General features: G+C 38.3%; 1 protein-coding gene across 5 annotated transcripts in view; it reads right to left on the minus strand.

Moving 5' to 3' along the window:
* The window catches only part of TRPS1 (transcriptional repressor GATA binding 1), a 209,604-nt gene that overhangs the window by 149,084 nt on the left and 40,101 nt on the right, over window positions 1-20,419 (minus strand). For 4 of the 5 annotated variants that reach the window (XM_027684366.1, XM_027684368.1, XM_027684365.1 and 1 more), the window contains exons 3-4: window positions 18,915-19,843; window positions 5,740-6,869 (exon numbers count right to left, since the gene is read on the minus strand). In XM_027684366.1, coding sequence (XP_027540167.1) covers window positions 5,740-6,869; window positions 18,915-19,843 — 2,059 coding nt within the window. The remainder of the gene's footprint in view (window positions 1-5,739; window positions 6,870-18,914; window positions 19,844-20,419) is intronic. The other variant, XM_027684369.1, reaches the window with a different exon arrangement.

A 20,419-nucleotide genomic window follows, 5' to 3' on the forward strand; every position in this document is an offset into this window, starting at 1 on the left:
CTAACTTGGCTCTCATCTACAGAACTCACACCTCCAAACAGCTGATCTTTTTCGTCTAACTTGTCTTTTTTTTTCTTTTTCCATTCCACACTGGCTAAATGTTTTTGATCAGGAGCCATACGCACCACAAAAGTGGTACCACACTTTTGAGGACACAAATAAATGCTGATTATTAGATGCAGTTTAAACTAAATGGCTGAGGCCCAACTAAAATCACCTTTATTACATTAAAGGTTTGTTAATTTAAATTATTTCTAATTGGTTCAAAGAGAGTCATACAAGCTTTCCTTTGTTCTTCTGTGAGACTGTGATAAGGACTGTGATGTGGAAAAATCGAGGACTGACTTCAGTAAGTAGTAACTCAACAGACTTTTTTTTTCAGGACATACACTTTTCCAGTATGCATTAAAAATCTGCCATTGACATTCTAAATCTTCATACTTTGCATAGGTTTGTCCTGTGTATTATTCTATCCCCAAGCTCCAAAACAAAAGCTGAAGTTTGGAACTGTCCAAAATAAGTCACAGTCCCAAATAGTAAAATAATAACTATCATCAGCTATTACAGAACTTTTGAAAGTGGGAAACTTAATTCTTTTCCAGAACAAGGCATAAAAAGAAAATGTTTACTTGCCTGTTTTCACTCCACCCTGACAGCAATCATGGATACAAGTTGGCAATGTTTGATTTCTCTTTTACTAGAATTTAAACCTACTCCATGTTTCTAAAAGCCCGAGTTACATCTAGAGTTGTGCACAAAGCTCTTCAAAGCTAAGCAACAAAATTTTAAAAATTCCAATTTGCAAAGTACACAATAAGCACTCCTGTGCATTATCTCAAAGCTACACTTTACAGCTAAACTACAGCTATACCATTTGAAACTCTGAATGCATCAGGTGCAATACCATGTATTGGTACAGAGCTGCTCAAAGAAGAGATGTTTGAGGAAAATCTCAGTCAGTATGGAAGAAAGTGATGTAAATGAAGAAGGAAACTATTCTCCCTTTTATGGTATTGTTTATACAGCATTCAAGCAAACTGACAGCAGGTTCAAGCCAAAAAGTGGCATTCTCTGCAATATGGCATTGGGTTGGCAGTGTCATCCCATCCACTGAGGTCACTTAGCACTATTATTTTCACTACAAAATAAATCAAAGTTCTGATTATTTGTAGACATTAAAACATCTATGGCCGAATGCTAAGACTAAATGTCAAGAAATTCAAGCCAAACCTTTACTGCACAGTTACATTCTGATAACTCTAAAAAATCCTATCATTATTTGTAATGAAATGCACCTGATTTGGGCACTGTAAGATACCAGGGTTCTCCCTTGCAAAATCTTGAAGTTGGAAAGATTAGATGGGGGGAGGGTTTGATGGATTTAATATTCTTTATTTGAGCTTCCTAATAGGCTGTGATACTCCCGACACTAGTCAGTTGTTAATTAAGTCTTGTTGACATACTTCTAAGTAGTCTGAAGTATTACAAAATACCATCCCCTACAAAACAAGTAATTTTTTTTTTAATTACCTGAAGACAGTCCTAGGCTCTAGGGCATAGAAAATATGCTGGATGAACGTATGGCTGTCGTATCACTTCCATTTTTATGCGTGTTTTGAATTTAATTATGAATATAATAATTACTATGATTTTTCATGAAGAAACAAGTTTATCAGAAAGTTTACTTCAGGGATGGAAGCTGCACTCAAGCTTTTGGGGAGGGAGAATATTCAGAAGGAAAGACAGTAAGCAAAGCAAGCAAGAAACTTCAGTGGAGGGTCAGAAAGGAGAGGAATAGGGCAGAGTGGAGAGCAAGGCTGAGATAAAAGGAGAGCAAAACCCATTGGCAAGAGCAAACAAGCTCAGAGCAGTGCTCGTAGCTGCTGCTATTGTTCACTGAGTTAAGGCTCTTGCACTGCTGCAAAACTGGGAGCTGGTGGGCCTCAATTTACACTTTTGCTCTCAGTTGGCTTCTCTGGGGAGTGTCCCAAAGGCTCCACATTTCCATAATCTGCACATCTTAGACCCTACTCTGGCATCTGCTGCCTGAGATATTGCCAGGTCAGCCCCAACACTGCTGCCCCCAACACTACCACCCCAGAGGTGCAGCCCTGGTGCTGGGAAGGTGCGAGCTCCAAGCACCCCTTTGCCTTTTGCCCCTCTACCTCCTTTATCTTTAAGAGGTATGGAATTATTTAACTTGAAATTAATTAGAAATCAATTTCTAAGGAGAACCCTACACAACTGCTGTCAACCACACTTTCAAAAGAATTTATTAGAAAAATGATTCTACACCACTGCCGAAGCTTTTATTTCATTTGAGTCTTTATATTTTCTTTTTATATTTTGCAGTGTAATGAATAACTACCCTATCTTTTTTTTAAAAAGATATTTAAAGGATTTTTCAGCATAGCATTTTTAATTACTACTAGCACTGATCAAATGCTTTCCGTCAAGTAAGGACCTATATGAAAAATTCTGACTTTAGCAAAAATGAGAAAATGCATTGTTTTCCTACATCTTTTAGCAAAGTTAGGAAAAAAATTATTTCTGCAAGAAGGTGCTTTGATTTAAAAAAAATATTCAAAACTAATTATTTTGGAGCAAGCAGGAAAATAATCTCTAGACTAAGTGATCCAACATGCAAAATTTACCCAAATTCTGTTTGATTTTTATCTAAATTAAGTGTTGGCATCTTCTGGTTCATCAGAATACCAGACAGTTCTGAGAAAGCTTCCCAATGAACATGAAGAGTATCCGATTCCTCAGAGGTATAATGGAAAATGAGTAGTAGCAGAATTAGTGGAAAATGGAGGCCAATAAATCTTATAGGGATTTATTTGAGTAAGCACATTTTACTGAGGTTTAAATACAAGTAAACTCAAATGCAGCGATTCATTGACTTCAGATTTAACTGAACAGCTCTCAAATAATCAAGAAATACTGAATGAGTGTTAAGTGTAAGTATACATTTCTGTAGACAGAAAACTTGCAAAGAACTGCTTTTGCAAATTCTAATACTGTTGTAAATACATGGCTGCAAAGGAATAACACCGGGACATAGAAAATTTTTTAGCTAGCAAGACATAGCGAAATTGTAGACGTAGAGCCAAAAGGAAGCAAAATAAAAAATAAAATAAATTAAGCATGTTGTTCAGGCATATGACTCAAAAATGAAAATAGTGCAGACAAAAAAATACATGAACCAAAATATGTAAGGAGCATCTAAAGCCAGCTCTGATATTCCAGATTGTCAAGTCTAAACCTAAATATGTGAACAGCAGAACACTTTCTGCCACCACATTAATGCTTAGTATTTATGTTTAACATTAGAATCCAATCTTATTATATAAATGAACAGGTTTTAGATATATGTGCATGGACAGCATTTTAAATCCATCAGATATATATATAATGTGTGCAATAAAAGCGATATTGAGAAAAATTCTGATGAAGAAGCACAGAAGCTCAGCTAGGATGTGAGCAGACTCCACATCAGCATTTCTATGTGTCACATAACTAACACTACTATGTTATAGATTATCTACTTTTTAAAATCTGAAGCGTTCTGTATTTTTAGTTCCTAAAATACAAAAAGGGAAAGAAAACACATATCTGATATGTGCAAAACTTCTAATAATAAAAAAGGCCTGATAATAATAATAAAAATAGAAGCTATAATGCCTCAAAAGTTTTAGTTCAATAGAGTGAAACCTAGGTTATACATAGAAAAGCAATAAAACTTGCTGGTGTTTGCCATTACAGACCAGCTATCACAAACTGAACTAACTTCTGTGACTTAAAGAAAGACGTATAGTGGGGGAAAACAGCAGCAGTACAAGAAGAAAAGAAAACAAAATTCAAAGTATCAAGGGAGGAGTGCAGAAGAAAGGGAAAGAAGTTGGCAGTTATGGGGATGTTGTACTTCACTTTAATTACACAATATCCTGAGTACTCAATAATGTCATAGACTGGAGGGTTAACAGAATACATTGTTCGAGTGTCTTAAACAGAATAGCCTAAGTTTAGACAAACAACTTGAGACCCAAATGCTTAAATGTATCTCTTGATTTTCCAAAGTGCAGTTCCCTGTCACAACTGCCAGAACTGCAGGGTGCTGAGCCCTCCGAAGGAGAAGCTACAACTACCTCATCTCAGACTTAGCACTTAATTTTGAAAGTCATGGCTTCTCCTTTCCTTGGGAAAAAGGATCCTAGCTCGGCATGCTTGTTAAAACTTAAACTACCAGCTGCAGCAAAATAAAAGGTTAGTTTTTTTCAGTGAAGGAACCATTTCAATCTTCCAGTTATTTAACCACTAAAAAAAGATCGTTGCCATGCCCCAGCGGCGGACAAAGTGCTGCCTATGGAGTTCTTCAGCACGGCTCAAAGCTGCTATAATAATGCTTGGAACTTAGATACCACTTTTCATCTTCAAAGCAGTTTACAAACATTAACTAATTAATCCACACAACATCCCTCAGGCCCACTTGGATCAAAAATGGGGCATTGCATGCTGGGACCTGAATCCTCCGTGGGCCCTAGCTCCAAATTAAAGATGAGCAATCTGCTCTTTTTTTTTTTTAATAGACTCCTGATACATTGCCAATGCAGCCCTCTGTTGGGCAACATTTGGATGCCCCAGCTTTTATCTCTCTTAAAGTATCATGCCCCAGTCTGCCTTTGTTAATTTTGGATGTCTTGGAATCTATTAAACGTGGCAAAGTTTCTTGAGCTTTTAACAAAGCTTTAGCTTTGAAAATGCATCTTCTTTTGTCTTCATTCTAGCTGGCTTCCATGCAAAGATCCTTTAGATGAGATAGATACTGAGTTTTCCGTTGTTGTTGACGCATTAGCCTTAACTATTAACATATTCAGCATGATTTTCTAATATTTAACATCGCTTTTGCAGCGGCACATAACTGTTGCTCTTCACAAAGCCTATGAGCCACCTCCTCCTCTGATGTAAACTGGACTGCCAGTTTACAACAGCCCAGGAACTGACCCAAGAAGTTTAGCGGGGAGTTGGCTGCCACTATGACATTGTGTCAGACTGAGTCAGGAGACTGGCTGCATCCACCTCCAAATAGGAACATTAGCATTTAAAATAAATAGAATGACACTGTAAACCAGCAACATGAAAATAAGCATCTGCAAAAGGATCTTGGGGAATGACATCAACAGACAAAAGAGTGTCTGCTCCCAGTGGGAAACCAACACCAAAACAGCAGTGGAATGCTCTTAAACTAATTATTACATTGCTGGACTTGGGAATGGAAAATACTACAAAAAGGTAGTACATTGAAGCGCTGTTATGGAGCATGAAAGGGTTCACAGTCTATCTTGGAAAGTAAAGCCATTTGTGTTCTCTGACTGAATGAAGATGCCAGCTTTCTTGTAAAAAGCCTAAACTAAAACAGTACCTAAAAAATTCTGGGTGGAAAATAGTTGACCAAACCTCAAATATGCTGAAACTTCAGCATCTGCACACGAATCCAAATTTGCCTCTCCTTTGTACAGGTTTAAATGTATAATTAAATCCACCAACTTAGCTGGTGGTTTTCCAAAACAAAGTGGATGTTGGATTGGACTCTGGCTGTAAAGATTTATATCTATACACATTCATATTTTGATTTCCAGTTTCTTCAAATGTTTGAGGAATGGTGACATTTAATTTAGAAACTATGGGAGAGCTATTTGTTTGGGTGCAAATCATTAATCTTTTGAAACTCCACTGTACCTGTAGTGTCGGGAAATCTCTTCTTCCACCTGGGTGGTAAAGTCACATTTGGTACATGAGTGTTCTTTGTTCTCCTTGAGCATCAGCGGCCCCTCTGCCCCTGGCAGGGCGTTTGTTTCTGGTTTGACATCAGACGCTTGGCCTTCGTGTGCATTCTCATAGTGGAGCAGGAGAACGTCCACGTCGGGAGTGGAGAATGAGCACTGATGGCACTGGTGTTTGACTCTAGAGCTTCCTGTCACCCCTGGAGACAGGTGTAAAAGCAAGAGAGCACAGTGGGAACAATTACTTTTTCTGCAAGCAAATGGATAAGTAATTTCTCCAAGGTGCTTTTCTGGGCTGCAGAGGCCTCGGGGACAGAACTGACAGTGCTTAATGGTACATTTATGAATGTTGTGTAGCTGCTGATAGTGACGGAGAAGTGGGCCCACCACTATTACATCTGGGCCATGGCTCTTTGAGTACCTAAAGTCACAGAACTGACAGTTGTAGCTTGTCACCATGCTGTCCTCTGCTCCTTTGCTAGTCAAGTCTTTCTTTTTTGCCACACTCGCACCCTTTTCTGTCTTTGTCACTAACTCCCCGTCTGCATTTTTGGCTAGATCATTCTGGTTAATGACAGATCCCCTAGAAAGCTTATCATTCAGATCTGGGTGAAGGCTTCCTGCCTGGCTTCCCCCATGCTGTTTGCTGTAATGTTCTAATAGTTTCAATGAGCTGGACGATTCACAGCTGAAACTGCAAAATTTACACCAGTAGTAACTGGTTGTATCGGTACCATTTTGTCTAGAGGAATCTATTGGCTTGATGGGCACCGAATATCCAACTGGTGTATCATCTCCTGCTTTTACAGTGATTCTGTCTTGCCACTTCCCCAAGTCTCCAGAATCACATGGTCGAAGAGTAGGACTGGATTTATTGGAGTTTTTCTCTGAAGTTTTACCAGAATCAGAGGAGGGAAGGGCTGCTTTCATTTTGTTTGGGTGAGTCTGTAAGAAGTGTTGCTCTAGTTCAGTGGAGGAGTTGCCCATGTAGGTGAAATTGCAGAATTTGCAGCGGAAGTACTTGGTGTTGCCTTGGCAATCTGGAGTTTTCCGCCCAATTCCAATAAAGGTTCCACCTAAAGTAACCTGTGAATAAAGAACAAGGTCATTTTATCTCCACTGTAGATTTATTCAAATAGCAAGGGGGGGAGGGGGAGGAAAGAGAAATAGAGAGCAACTAATTCATAAGCCTCTTTGATTAACCATCACCTCCATTTTCATTTGTACTAATGTAGTAAGATTTCATACATATACCCCACGTTTAACATTTGTTGATGAAGATTTTTAAATGTTTCTCATAGTAGAATATATATTCCATATGAATAATAAATATATTGATTTGGGGAGACTGAGGCACATGTACCCAATATGATCTTAGCACTCTCTGATAGGACTATTCCTTCCTTCACTAAATCATTGAATAATGTCATTGATAAAAGACCCAACAATCAGTTCCCGTATCTCGGAACCCTTTGACAGCAAACTTTGCTGGGAATCTATGCCAGGTGTGGAACAAAAGAATGGGTCCTCAGTCTTTTTCTTTCAATACACTTACATGCTTTAATCATATTCATGTTTAACAGTCCAAGAGAATTGTTTTCTAAGTAAGAGCAAACAAAAATTAAATTTTAAATAACAAATTCAGTTTGCTGTGGCAGAGTATGACCAATTCTTACAAAGATCATTTCTACAGTAGTATCCAGTATCCGCCAGGATGCCTTTTCACAAAGCCGTAGTGGCTGATGTCTCAAACGAAAGACAGTTTTCTCAAGAATTACTCACTGCAGACATTCTCCAAGGGAATCTTCTGTTCCTCTCATGCACAGAGCTCAATTTAGTAAAACAAGGATGGAAAAACTACAGTAGAAAAATGGCATGTGGCAAAAAACCCTACCACACCCAAGTCCATGACATCACTAATTACACACACACAAAAAAAGGTAGGTCTACTTAACTGTTCTCATGATGTCTGAGCAAAATGCGCTGCAGGAAGGGAAGAAGGCTTCCAGGGCTGATGTTATTAAAGCCCGTGTTCTCACAGCAGGCAGGCCTGCCCTTCCCAGGAGAGCACCACACCTGCCCCTGACATCAGGGGGAGATTTGCTGCTCCTGTACAACTGGTTTGAAGGCCAAAGAAAGAATATCTTGACAAAAATGTCACTATTGCATGGTTTCTTTTCCTGAAGAGCAAATAGTGTACAGCATACGGAAGATAATTCCTCTTTACGCCCAAAATCCACAGACATCAACTCCTTTGTCATCACCCACTCCACACCACATGGTGCAGACATGGGTGGAAGCTTCCTTGTGACAAATTCTCAATTTTTACACCCAGAAGATGCCTTACAGGGAATATAAAATTCAGCCTTGCAGTGTTTATTTCCATTCTCCCAACTAGTAAGTGTATTACTACATTTCTGCAGGATTCAGTTCTAATGCATTAGGCAAATGCTATAATTATTTTTCTTCTCCTCCTCAACAGCTGTACCATAAAGAAAGCATGTGATCAGTGTTCATTCAGTATCACACCATACGGGAAGACTCAGACATACAGAGAGCATGAAATGTAAACATTTATAAATGCATATAATATAAATGCCTTTTAGCCATTTAGCTCAGAGAATGAGATGCTATCCTTTGTATCCCATCAGAATGAACATGTATAGTAAGGCAATGAGTTGCTAAACCATGATATGAGCTGCTGCTATTCTTTCCCCCCCAACTCCTCAAGAAAGCACAATTCCCATGAACTAGTTAAAACTGTTTCTTAAATAAACTGAAAATGGCTTTCTGTTTGTTTAGGAAACATATCTCATTAGGCAATGGTGAGTCTGGCAGCCAAATCACTAGGACTTGGCTGTAATAACATTTTCACTTTAAACTGGGGCTCCACGTTCTGCTATCAAATTATGAATTTGGTTTTGAAGAGGTTCTTTGGAAGAAGGATGTTTTAACAGGTCTTCTGCAGTGCAGGAGTTATCTCCCTTTATTCATTTTATGGCAAGCAAGAACTGGAAACAAAGCCATGCTGAGCCTTATCCAAGTGACAACTGGGCCTGCTCCCCAGTATCTGGAACTTCAGGTCTTCATCCACTGCATTATTTCAATGTTCAAAGTCCCAGTGGTGTTGAAAGACAACATAAAGAAAGCACTGATGGAATTATTGTGAAGAGAAAATAACAGCAGCTCACTGCACGATTACATAAGTTGCAAGGTGATCTGGTTTTGCTCATTTAATTAGATATGTGTGTTTGTTCTATGTATGCACAGAAAACTAGCCAAAATTCTTTACCTTAAGTGGCTCTAATGAGTAAATACATCCATTACTCTCAGCTGTCCAGTCACAGAGTTACAGATACCAACCAATTTTGCAGACACTTTGTAGACACCAGTTAGAAACTGTGAGTGGCAACAATCCCATCTGCTGTTCATTGCTAATTACTTTTATTTCAGAACATTGGTCAAATGTATTATTAATACTACCATTTTCTACAATGGACTGTAAATCACATAATTTCTGTAACTTGTGCTAATCCTGCTTAGTGGCCTACATAGCAAGTTTGTGTCCCATGCTAATACATCCTTCTCTATATTGCAACTAAATATTCCCACACAATTTAAACCCTTGCAATGTGGGGAACACATACAGTCTTTACACCACTGGAATGTAATTGATTACCAGTTATTGGTTTGGCATTTCCCCGAATACCCTGCCACAATTCAAAATAATGCATTGCATTAGACCATGTATGTGAAAGGTAACACAGGGTGATCTTAATGTTATTATATTCAAAAGCCATTTTTCACACTTAACAATACCTACTGAAAGCCTCCATGAGAGTCATCAGTTAAAGAGAACTGAAGAAAGTGGTTTCCATGCAAAGAGGTTGGGAAAAACGCTTGAAGTGATGGTATAAACCGAAGTTGTTTCAGCTTTCAGCAAGCCAAATTTGGACGAAGCCCACGCATTTGCAGAACTGTTTTGATTTACACACTTTGCTCAAGTCTTGGCTTGACTTTCAGATTTTTCAGTTACATGTCGTATCTCTATGTACAGGCACTAAACTCCTTCACCTGGTATCTAATTGTCCTTAATCTCCTGCTCCCTCTGACCTACCCCAGAAAGAGGAAAAGGAGAAAGAGATGGAGAAAGTGGAATATATGTGTGTATATATATATATTCCAGAAATCAATATCCACATTTCTGTGTGATATCAGAAGTGATAGCTTCTTGTATTTACTTCCCTATTTCATTATGATCCCAACAAAACCTATTCCCCTGCTTTTAAGTAGACACTCCTCATCAACAAAAAGAAGAAGAAACTAAACAAAAGCAAAGCTAAAATTCTGCAATTCTGTTATATGAGGGCAGTCCAAAGTGTTAGCTGACATAGTTAGTGGCAGTCATGAGCAGAGGTACAGCTTGCACTAGAAATGTAGGAGCAACTATAGATCCATAGTTCCCTCAATAAGCACAGAAGAAAATTAATCTTCACAATTCTCTTTTTAAAGTGAACCTAACATACAAGTTTGGTCTGTGGAAACATGATTCAATTCTTTCCTTCACTGTCATTTGCTTATGAAACATTGGGCTTATCACTTATTTCAGCAGCACCACAATTATGGCAAAATAGTTGGTATTAATTATTACACAGTATAGAGGCAGACAGCTATTAGAATAGGTTCTCCATTCTTGCACTTGAGATTGTTGATATTGAGATATTCTTTAAAAATTGCTCTTCAAAGCCATGTCTCATTCTGGGATTAAACTGAAATATATTACACAGTAAGATTCCCTGAAACTCAAAATTCTTAATCATTAAATTTATTCATTAATGGGGAAAATTCTCAAAATCTAGAAGACTGGGAAGGAATTTACCGAAAGGATTGAAGCCCACGTGTTAATACAACTAAGCTATCTCCTCATACAGCACACATATTTCCAAAAATAGCCAGAAAGAGGAGAAAAGACAACATGATAATTGACAATGTTTCAAGATGTACTTTCTAAAGTATGTTGGCAAGTACTTCAACAAAGCTGTGTAATTGCACTATATGTTTCCAACAGATATGCCTATATTACTTTAATTAGTCAGACTGAAGACAATGATTTCATGGAATAGATGGACTTGAGCAAGGAGAAGTACATTCTTTTTTTTTTTTAAATGTGTCTTTGATATTTAATCTGCCCTTGATCCAAATGCTACCCTACTCTATTCTTCCTCCTCCTTTCCAAAATTCAATCCTAAATTCCATCACGCCAAAGCAGTTTACAAATACTTCTTACAGAAAATGAAAAAAATCACCAAGGAAGACAAAGTCTGCCAGCTCCTGTAATCATATGTTTTATGAAGAAAATTCGACCATCAGAAACTATATCCACATAAGAGATTCAACCACAAGGCTTACATGCAGAGTAAAGCTGTCTTTGACCTCTGGCTTCTTCTGCAACTACTGATTAGAATCCATCTGCATTGGAACATCAAACGTTAATAACTCTTTCTTTTTTTTTTTGCTTACCTGGGTTACATCTTTGGCTAATCAGGAGGTGAAAGGCTCCAGATCCCTTACCAATCTCCTGAGCCATCCAGTCTGCCTTTGCAATTACTCTTAATCTTCTAATCCTAAAATATTTTCTAATGCTCTTGTTTATTCATTTGCTTTGTGCAATATAGCATCCAGAACATTTTAACCATCCCACATTTATGAAGTTCTTCATGTCATGCAGGCCAGAACAGATTCCTGGCTTTCATGCAAGTTTTTGTAACACCACCCAGTTCTCTAACCTCCCCTATAGAGGTTCACTCCCTCTCGCTGCCTCTCTTTCTGCATGTAAAACCAGGAGAATCTTCATAGTATATTCTTAAAACTATTTACCACACTGTGTTTGATTTACAGGTGGACAGAACTATGTTGCACAAGTGATGTGAAGACTCAGGGCAAACTCCTGGCTTTCTGGGCTGTTTGTACTTACCAAAACAAGAAAGTAAACTATTGGGTCACATTCATTCAAGATAAGTGCATTCTCGACATTTATTCTGTTGCCATTGAAGCCAGAACAGTTTTTTGACATTAGAATTTTAGAAATATTTTTAAAACAAAGATTGTGACAGAACAATAACAGGACTTAAATTAAGGTCAGGAGACCAGATGTGCAAAACCAACAAAAGTAAGAAGCAGAAAGTCAAGACTTTCATTTGCTAACTAATGCTACTAGACAAATATCTAGGACCTAAAAGAAGCACCGTTCCTTCTATTCTGTGTAGATAAAATTACCAGACAGTTCCTTGACTACTGTAAACTCACACAGCCTCACAGGCTTAGAGGCAAACTCCCACTAATTTATACCAGAAGAAAACCTAGCTGCTTTTTTGAACTCTCATCCTTTCTGTGGGCTAGCTTAGCAGTTTATACTTTTAGATATAAGCATAAATATTACTAGTTTCACCAATTTCTTTATTAACCTCTCTTCAAATACTACCAGATATCCCTGCAATACGGTAAGGAATATCAACACATTAACAACTTTGCCTTGAAGGCTGTGAATACACCTCACATCAGTAGTTCCACAGAAACTGTCCATCTGAATACTATAATATTAGGGTAGACTACTTCTCACTAAAGGAAGGCTAGAATAGCTTATTTCTGTCACTGAGCAAGTCAATGTTACCAGGCATATTTAGCAGCTGACATGCTGCAGATCACTGTATATCATTTTGAAGAGTTAACTTGCCAATATCTCCATAGAAGTGATATAAAGACCTTCTACTACATATATAAATCATTCTGTATCAGCTGTAGTCAATATAGAAGGTAAATGCCTGTTTCATGTGCTTTTTCACGTAATGTTGATAATTATGCATATATGCAGAGATGTATATACATGAGAAAAAGAAGCACATATATGTATACACACACACAAGCAGATGCGTACGAATTTATTTGTAATTGTGATTTGCCACCACCACTTTCTCTACCTGCCACCATTTCTTTTTCATGTCAGTTCTTCAAAAGAGATGACTGAACCCTGTGCTCCTGAGGCATGACTGTCTCAGTGTGCAAGGCAGTCTCCAAGACTGATCATGACCCAGAAATAAGACTTAAAATAAACAGGTATGCCCACATGCAGATGCAACACCCAAGACAGCTTGACAGCCTTCAGTTTAAGCAGGAAAGTTCCCAGGGACAGTCTGCAACACGGTTGACATGAAATGGGCCTTCTGAGACATCCCACCCTCATGCAAATTCTGTTCTAGCACACCCTTCAAGATCTGGCATGGCACAATCGGGATACATCATATCCAAGAGATCAGAATACATCATATCCAGCAATAGTTGTTCAGTTTATTTAGATCTAATTCCTGGTTTATGGACAACTGAGTGTGAGACAAACAATATAAAATTTGGATCCATTTGTCTAACCATGTGAGGAAAATGAAATTCATTCAAATACATGTTTCCATTTGTACATGTCATTTATGTATCCATGTCACTTTCTAGGAAGACCACTTGATGAAAAAGTTGAACTTTAAGAAAGTTTGATTTGTTAATAATACAAAAGAAAATGCTGTACTTGTTTAGGCCTCCGGTCTGTAATTTTCATCGTATCTGTAAGAGTTCCTTTGCCAAAACCACCAAAAATGTAAATCAAAACCTTTATCACGAGAAGCACTTCTGATTACACCTGTACTTCTAAAGGCCCCTACAGTTTTTTTTTTAGTCTTACCTTCACAGCTTCATATTTAATCAAACTGCTAATATAAGAGTGGAGGATAAAAAACAGAAACTACTAATAAAACCACTGGCTCTCATTCAGCTGAATCCTAGTTAGACTGGACTTCATACTAGTCACACGTGTCTAGCATGAGAACAGAAAAGATGCCAGATTTGATATATTGAAATCCAGACCACTAAAAAACACTTTAGTGGCATAACATGGGGTAAGCACATGAAACTCACCAGTGACTTTTAAAGGACACAAAAGGAAAAGCTCTATACGCTCTGCATGTGTGGGCACTTCTGCCACTTTCTAGGACATGGAGCAGCCTGCTGGCTGGACATTGAGCAGTGCTCTCGGTTGCTGTGAAAATCCTGGAAAAGTTGTTACTTAATATAAGTTGATACTTATCTATGTGACTGGTAGGTCAAGGGAGATGGTTCTCCCTCTCTATTCCATTCTCATGAGACTCAACCTGGAGTATTGCATCCAGCTCTGGGGATCCCTGCATAGGAGGGACATGGACCTGTTGGAGTGAGTCCAGAGGAGGCCACAAAGCTGATCAGAGGGCTGGAGCACCTCTCCCATGAAGACAAGCTGAGAGAGTTGGAGCTGTTCAACAGGGGCAGGCTCCTAGGAGACTTTATAGCAGCATTCCTATGCCTTTAGCAGCATTCCTGTGCCCCAAAGGGCACAAGAATGCTGGAGAGGAACTTTTTCCATGGGCATCTAGTGATAGGACAAGGGGTGAGAGCTTCAAACTGAATGAGGGTTTAAATTATGGTTTAAAAAAATATTAGGAAGAAATTCTTCACTGGGAGCGTGTTGAGGCACTGTAACAGGTTGCCCAGAGAAGGTGTGGTTGCCCCATCCCTGGAAGTGTTCAAGGCAAGGCTGGATAGGGCTCTGAGCAACCTGGTCTAGTGGAAGATATTCCTGTGTACAGCAGGGGGGTTGGCACTAGATGATCTTTAAGGCCTCTTCCAATGCAAATCATTCTATGATTCATATATGAAAAAGGATTGGGCTGAGTGGTTTAGGAAAACTCTTACAATATTGGATGTCTAGAACCACAGAAGAAAAAACCTGCCAATAACCTCTCATTAGTCTATGAGGTAGTAGATAATGCAGTAATTTTTTTTTCTTTTTTTTTCTCCCCAGGTGCACTGAAATACAATCAAGAAACTTTAGTATGGCTTTTATCAATCCATATTTTTTGAGAAATTTGTCTTCTTATATGTCTGTCTCGATTTAAAACCATGAAAATATCAAAATGAGAAGACTGGATTAAAAAAAAATCATGTTTTTGTACATTCTGAATCTTTTTAATGGTTGAATATAAGAGGAGGTAGATCTGTGCCTATAAGCTCCAGAACCAGGGCCATGCTGAGCAGGAAGCTTCTCAAAAGTAGCAAACACAATATGAAGCAACGGTAAGAACTGCTGAGCACTGCAATATGTCTTTATTCATGGCTGCATGAATACCCTTCTCCCTTGGGATATGTCATCTGAAACCCTCACCTGAACACAGACATTTCTGTCCTTTCTTTGAGGGACACTGTTCTCTTTTAAAATGTATCAGGAAATGGGGTCACGCTCCCTTTTATACAATAGCCTAATGACTTGAACACTTGTTCAGGAAACAGGAAAAGTAGGCTCCTTTCCTTGCTCTGTCAGAGGGGATCCAAGCTTTCTTCTTCACCCTCGCTGGGCATGTCCTATCCATTAGCCATAAGCTGCTATGTGGAAGACAATGCTCTCCAACCTTTCTGCTGAAGGTGTCCATTCACTACTCATAAAAAATTGGGGGTTAAAGACTGCCTACTGTCTACTTGCCAGCAGCTTGCCTGTCTCCAGACTTTTTCATATGCTTTAAAGAGTCATTAGATCAAACACAGAGGAAGACGTAATCATATAGCAGCAAAGGCAATAGATTTCAGCATCATAGCTGTTAACTTAGTCACATAGATTTTACTTTAAGTGAAGTCTTTAGATCTAGTAAAGTCTACTGCTTTAGGCACATCCACAAAGCCTTAAATAGACTCAAATATCCAGCTAGACAACGCCGCCTACAGAGATTGATCAATTGACTAAATGTGAAGAAAAAGTAATGAGGGGCATCAGCAAAAGTCGATCCATTGAACTCACTTCAAATATTATTCTAATAAAAGCTGTAAAGCTGATTAACACGTTCCCTGGGAATTCAGAGATGTGATAGTGAATGTTTTCTGAAATCTATACTGCCAAGAAAGTTAATCTCCCAGAAACTGCTCAGTGATTTTACCCAATCCTATGGAATTTATCATAACTCAATGAACCAAAAACCTTTGAAGAAAGAAATGGGAACAAAGAGTACAGGAGATTTTCAAAATAACACTTTCAAAAAAGACAAATAAACCTGTTTGGGTTAAACTTTCAAACCAAGTAGAAATCTACACAGAAGTAAGGCCAGAAAAATTGGACTATTTACACAGTTCCCAGCCAAATCCTCTTTAGGAACTACAAAACACAGCCCCAACATTTCCGTACCTGGATGTGAAGCCAAATGTCTATCCCTACTTTTGCTGACTACAATACCTGCTAAAAGCTGGGTTTAGGGTCGGGAGGGTGTTTTCTGGCTGGGGGTAGGGTTTAAGTTTTCTAGGACTGACTTCACTTCTGTGAAGTCCAAAAATGCATTTGATTTCTTTCTTCCAAGCCCTCAGCAAATGGACCACATCCCTACATATCTGCAGATAGGATAGGAGATAGTGTTTTTTCCTGCACTCAGACATATTCCTATTGCTTTTTGTTTGCCTTTGTCATGAATGCAAATTATGGTCTCAATAGCATCACTCACTACTAGAAATCTTCATATACCATGGTCTCCAACTGACCACTGTGAGCCAGATCAAACTCAGTCATCTTCATCCCCTGGCTTCTGCACCCAGCTCCCTGGACTGAGACCATAAATCTATTGATAACTTCCAGCCCAGCTACAACAGAACAGTTTGTTAAGTGCAAGGGAATCAATAAATCACACCCTAAGCTCAGTCCATTACTATTTCAAGTTAATTACAAAGGGATTATTTTTGTTTAGCCCAGTACCTATACAAAATAATACTGTTTACATGAACCAATTATTCAGGTTCAGTTCCCTCTCCATGTTGCACAGGAGTTTCACTGAACCAATTTTAGCCAGAGCACCAATCAATACAATCCCTCATTGCAGCAGGAGACACCAGCCGTCCAGATGCCTGAGAAAAATCCCCTCCAAAATGGATGTAGAAGAAGTAAAAACATGTGTGGGTGCAAAGGGGATTTTCAAATGTTCTTTTACTGTGTTTATGAATCTCACAAAGCTGCTCTGAATTGGAAGTGCGGGAGGAGAAAGCATAAAAATATTAATCAGTTACTTATCTTCTGACATGTTCTGGATCAACATCTGGTGCATGTGCAAGTGATGTAGTAGGGTATTTGCCACAAAAGATTGTTTAATCTTCTATTCCCAAATTGGGCAGGGAAAATTAGCACTCTTAAAAATTAAGTTTCCAGATCCATTTTTTTTCTTATTTCAAATAAATAGCCAACATTGTATAGGCTGTCTGTTCTATTTTGGAAAATGTTTTTCATCAGAGAAAAGACTGATCTGAAGTAGATTATCTATGGGCTGTTTCCTACCGCTTTTTGTCTCCCCTGCAGTATCTTACTGCCAGAGTTTAGTAGACAAGTATAGTCTAGGTTCAGCTGTTTTATTTCTCCTTCTATCAGTTCAAACTGAGATAGCTCCCACATCTGTTTTATTTCTGAAAGCACTGCATAAGAAAAGTGTCCAGCTCATTCTAATCTAGCATAACTTTCCTATAAATAACTAAGGACCTAACGAAACAATTGTTTGGAGGAAATGAAAGTGTGTTTAGAAACTTAAATTCCTCTATACTGTATGCCTGAGCTGTTCCAGTTTGAATGTCTTCCTGACAGCATGGATCAGTTGCTCTAAGATGCTGTCCCCGGAGTCAGCAAACTGAAACTATAGCAGGAAATCCAGGTATTAACATCATACTGTGTGCTAATTATAAACCATCATTTCACAATCTGACATTATTCACTTCTAACCTCTTTTAACTACATCACGTATTTGCTTTCTAATCACAGTTTGACAGGAGAGAGTGTCTGACATGAGATAGTGAAGCGATCTTTTAATAAGACAGCAGTTCAAAGATTGCATCTTTTACACTAGTAATGACCTTAGTTTGATTTGCTGCTCCACAAAGAAGTTGTAGAGTTTCTGAAAAAAGAGGAAAGTTTAAATCATTTATAAAGATTCAAGTGCCTGACTTGTTTTCTGGTTTTGGCTTCTTTCTTGAAGTTAGATGTTAGCCATCTTAGCCTTGCAAAATTTCTTTCCTATAGCTATAGTTTCTGCAAACATTATTAAAAATTTTCAACCTTCTACCTTTTTATTTTAACATACCCTGGAGTTTTGTCTGATGATTACTACAAGGTTTGCATGCCTGCAGTCATTTGAAAATAGATGTACATTTGAGCTCATACTATATGAAAACTTTATTTTTTTCTTTTTGTTTTTAGAACCTGAATTTTTGTATCATATAAAATACTGAAGTATCCTACTGCATCTCTCAGTTCATTCCGAGGATTTTTTTTAAAGCAGCATCGATTCTTTTTTTGACTAATTAAGTATTAGCTGATAAGAAACTAACAGAGACTCCATGGAAAAGTTTTTGAGTCCACTTTTTTATGGTAAAAAGAAGATTTTTTTTTTTTTTATAGCAGTATCTGTAGTTTTTTCCCTGCTTCAACTACATGAGAAAATTACTGAGGCAATAATCCTTTTCTTACAGGCTTACTACTGTGAAGGACAGCATGGATTACTGTTACTTTTGAAATGTTTTAAATACCCATTGTGTATTCTGTTTTTCTGGCACTAGACAACTTCAGAGCTGCCAAGACTTGTCATTTATTTTATCTTAATAAAGAATCAATAAGCCAAATCTTGACTCCCAGCAGCTGATAATTTAGGATTACATTTTTAATTTCCAGCTGCTGTCTTTTGTCTATCTGGTTGTTATTTTTCATTATTATTTGCTCTTTTCTTTCTGTGACAGCAAATCCTTCAGATATGATTACCAATTCAGCATTTTGCCTGTTTGCTGAATAAGATCTTTTGCTATTGATTATAGTGACTAAATCGTACACAGAAATGTCACTGGTCAAAAAGCCAAATACTCCTCTACTGTACAAGATGCTCAGCAGACCTGCAGCAAGCCTGGCTAAAATTGACCAAAACCCTTCTTAAGGCTTAAGCGGGTTATATGAGATGCATTAATCATGTAGGTAAGAGAGGCTTTGCAAATAACTGGCTTTGCAGCTGAGAAGGCAGTTAGCAGAAGCAGGGAGGCTGGGAAAATACAAACCTGCACATCGTAAGTCCCATTTAATAAGACAGGCCTCTGGGAATTGATGTCCTGCAGCACCCCTGAAAGCACAGTGCGGTTGACTTTCTGGAAGTCTTTGGAGTGGCTGAATTGCACCATGTTGTGGAGAGCCAAAATTTTAGTGTCAAGCTCAGCATCTTGCCTGGTGCGGTTATGCAGTCCTAGGTGGTACTTGCGGAAGTGTTTGATGAGATCTGTGGGGTCGTTCCCATAGTAACCGTACCCACAGATGTTGCATTTGAAGTCCTGAAGCTCTGGAGACAGAGGCGCTGTGTCTGGGTTATCATTTACCAACAAATCTGCTTTCGATTTGTTCAGCCTTAAACCCCCATCTGAAGGCACTTGTGGGTTTTTTGAGGCCATGGGGACCGGGCTTGAGCCTTGGCCATCAGTTTGACCACTTTGCACTTGCACTGTTTCATCTGAAGCTTTTGGCGACATCTGATGCTCCTCATTTGTCTCCGCTGCATCTCCTGACGGGGTACAGACCACATCTTGGGTGTCATCTGCATCTGATTTTTGAGGAGACTTCAAGGGCTCACAGATTCCCCCAACAGCTGGAGATGAGAAAGCCAGCATATTTCTGTCTGTCACCTCATCATGAGGGAAGGATGGAACATTTCCTCCCTTATTGTGGCTTTCATAATTGAAGCCAGCCTTTTCACTCAGCACTGAGCTTTTCAAGTCCTTTTTAATGCTGGAAGATGGCTCTTGGACATGCATGCAAAGTTCCTCCTTGTTATTTAACTCTGCCGCATCACCCTGGTCAGTGTTTTCTTGCATCTGCTCTGCAGAAAATTCTTTTTTCCTTCCAGACTCTTCACTTTCAGTACCTGTAGACTCAAGGGTCTGTACCTCACCTTCACTAGCAACGTTTCTTAGAGGGGGGTTCTTTTTCCGGACCATATCTACCACAGAAAAAGAAACAAGAAAGAAAAAAAGAAAAAAAAAAAGGAGGGGAAAAAAAAAGAAAAAAAACCTATAGAATTATTCGAGATATATAGCAGATTACAAACCTGACACTTCTCAAAGCATTCTGAACTATATGACTACATTGAATACACCAACTTTTCAGAAAATTTTTGTCAAACAGGTTTTGAGACTATGCAGAAAACTGGAATTTTTCATTTAAAAAATTATCACACTGAGACTGAACTTAACTAAAAAGTGAACTTTAAAACCTACAAAAACACTACCATGAGAGTCAGTGAATTACAGGTTTCATTATCTTTTGAGAAGATAATGGTCTGACAGAAATAATTTTAAATTAATGCTTCTTTTTAAATAATTTTAAAAAACTAAGGGGAAAAATAAACTTTAGCAGTCTAATATTCATACGCTGTACAACTACATATAAAGTAGTTTTGCAAAAATACATCTAAAAGACATAATCAGAAGAATTTAAACAAGTTATTAGGAAGGAAACAGATTTAGGAGAGTAAGTTACTTGAGGTTTCAGAGAAAGTATTTTTCCTAAGCAGGTA

This window comes from Neopelma chrysocephalum, unplaced genomic scaffold (genome assembly GCF_003984885.1).
Source record: "Neopelma chrysocephalum unplaced genomic scaffold, ASM398488v2 Primary Assembly neopelma1_66, whole genome shotgun sequence".
In the NCBI taxonomy this organism is placed as follows: domain Eukaryota; kingdom Metazoa; phylum Chordata; class Aves; order Passeriformes; family Pipridae; genus Neopelma; species Neopelma chrysocephalum.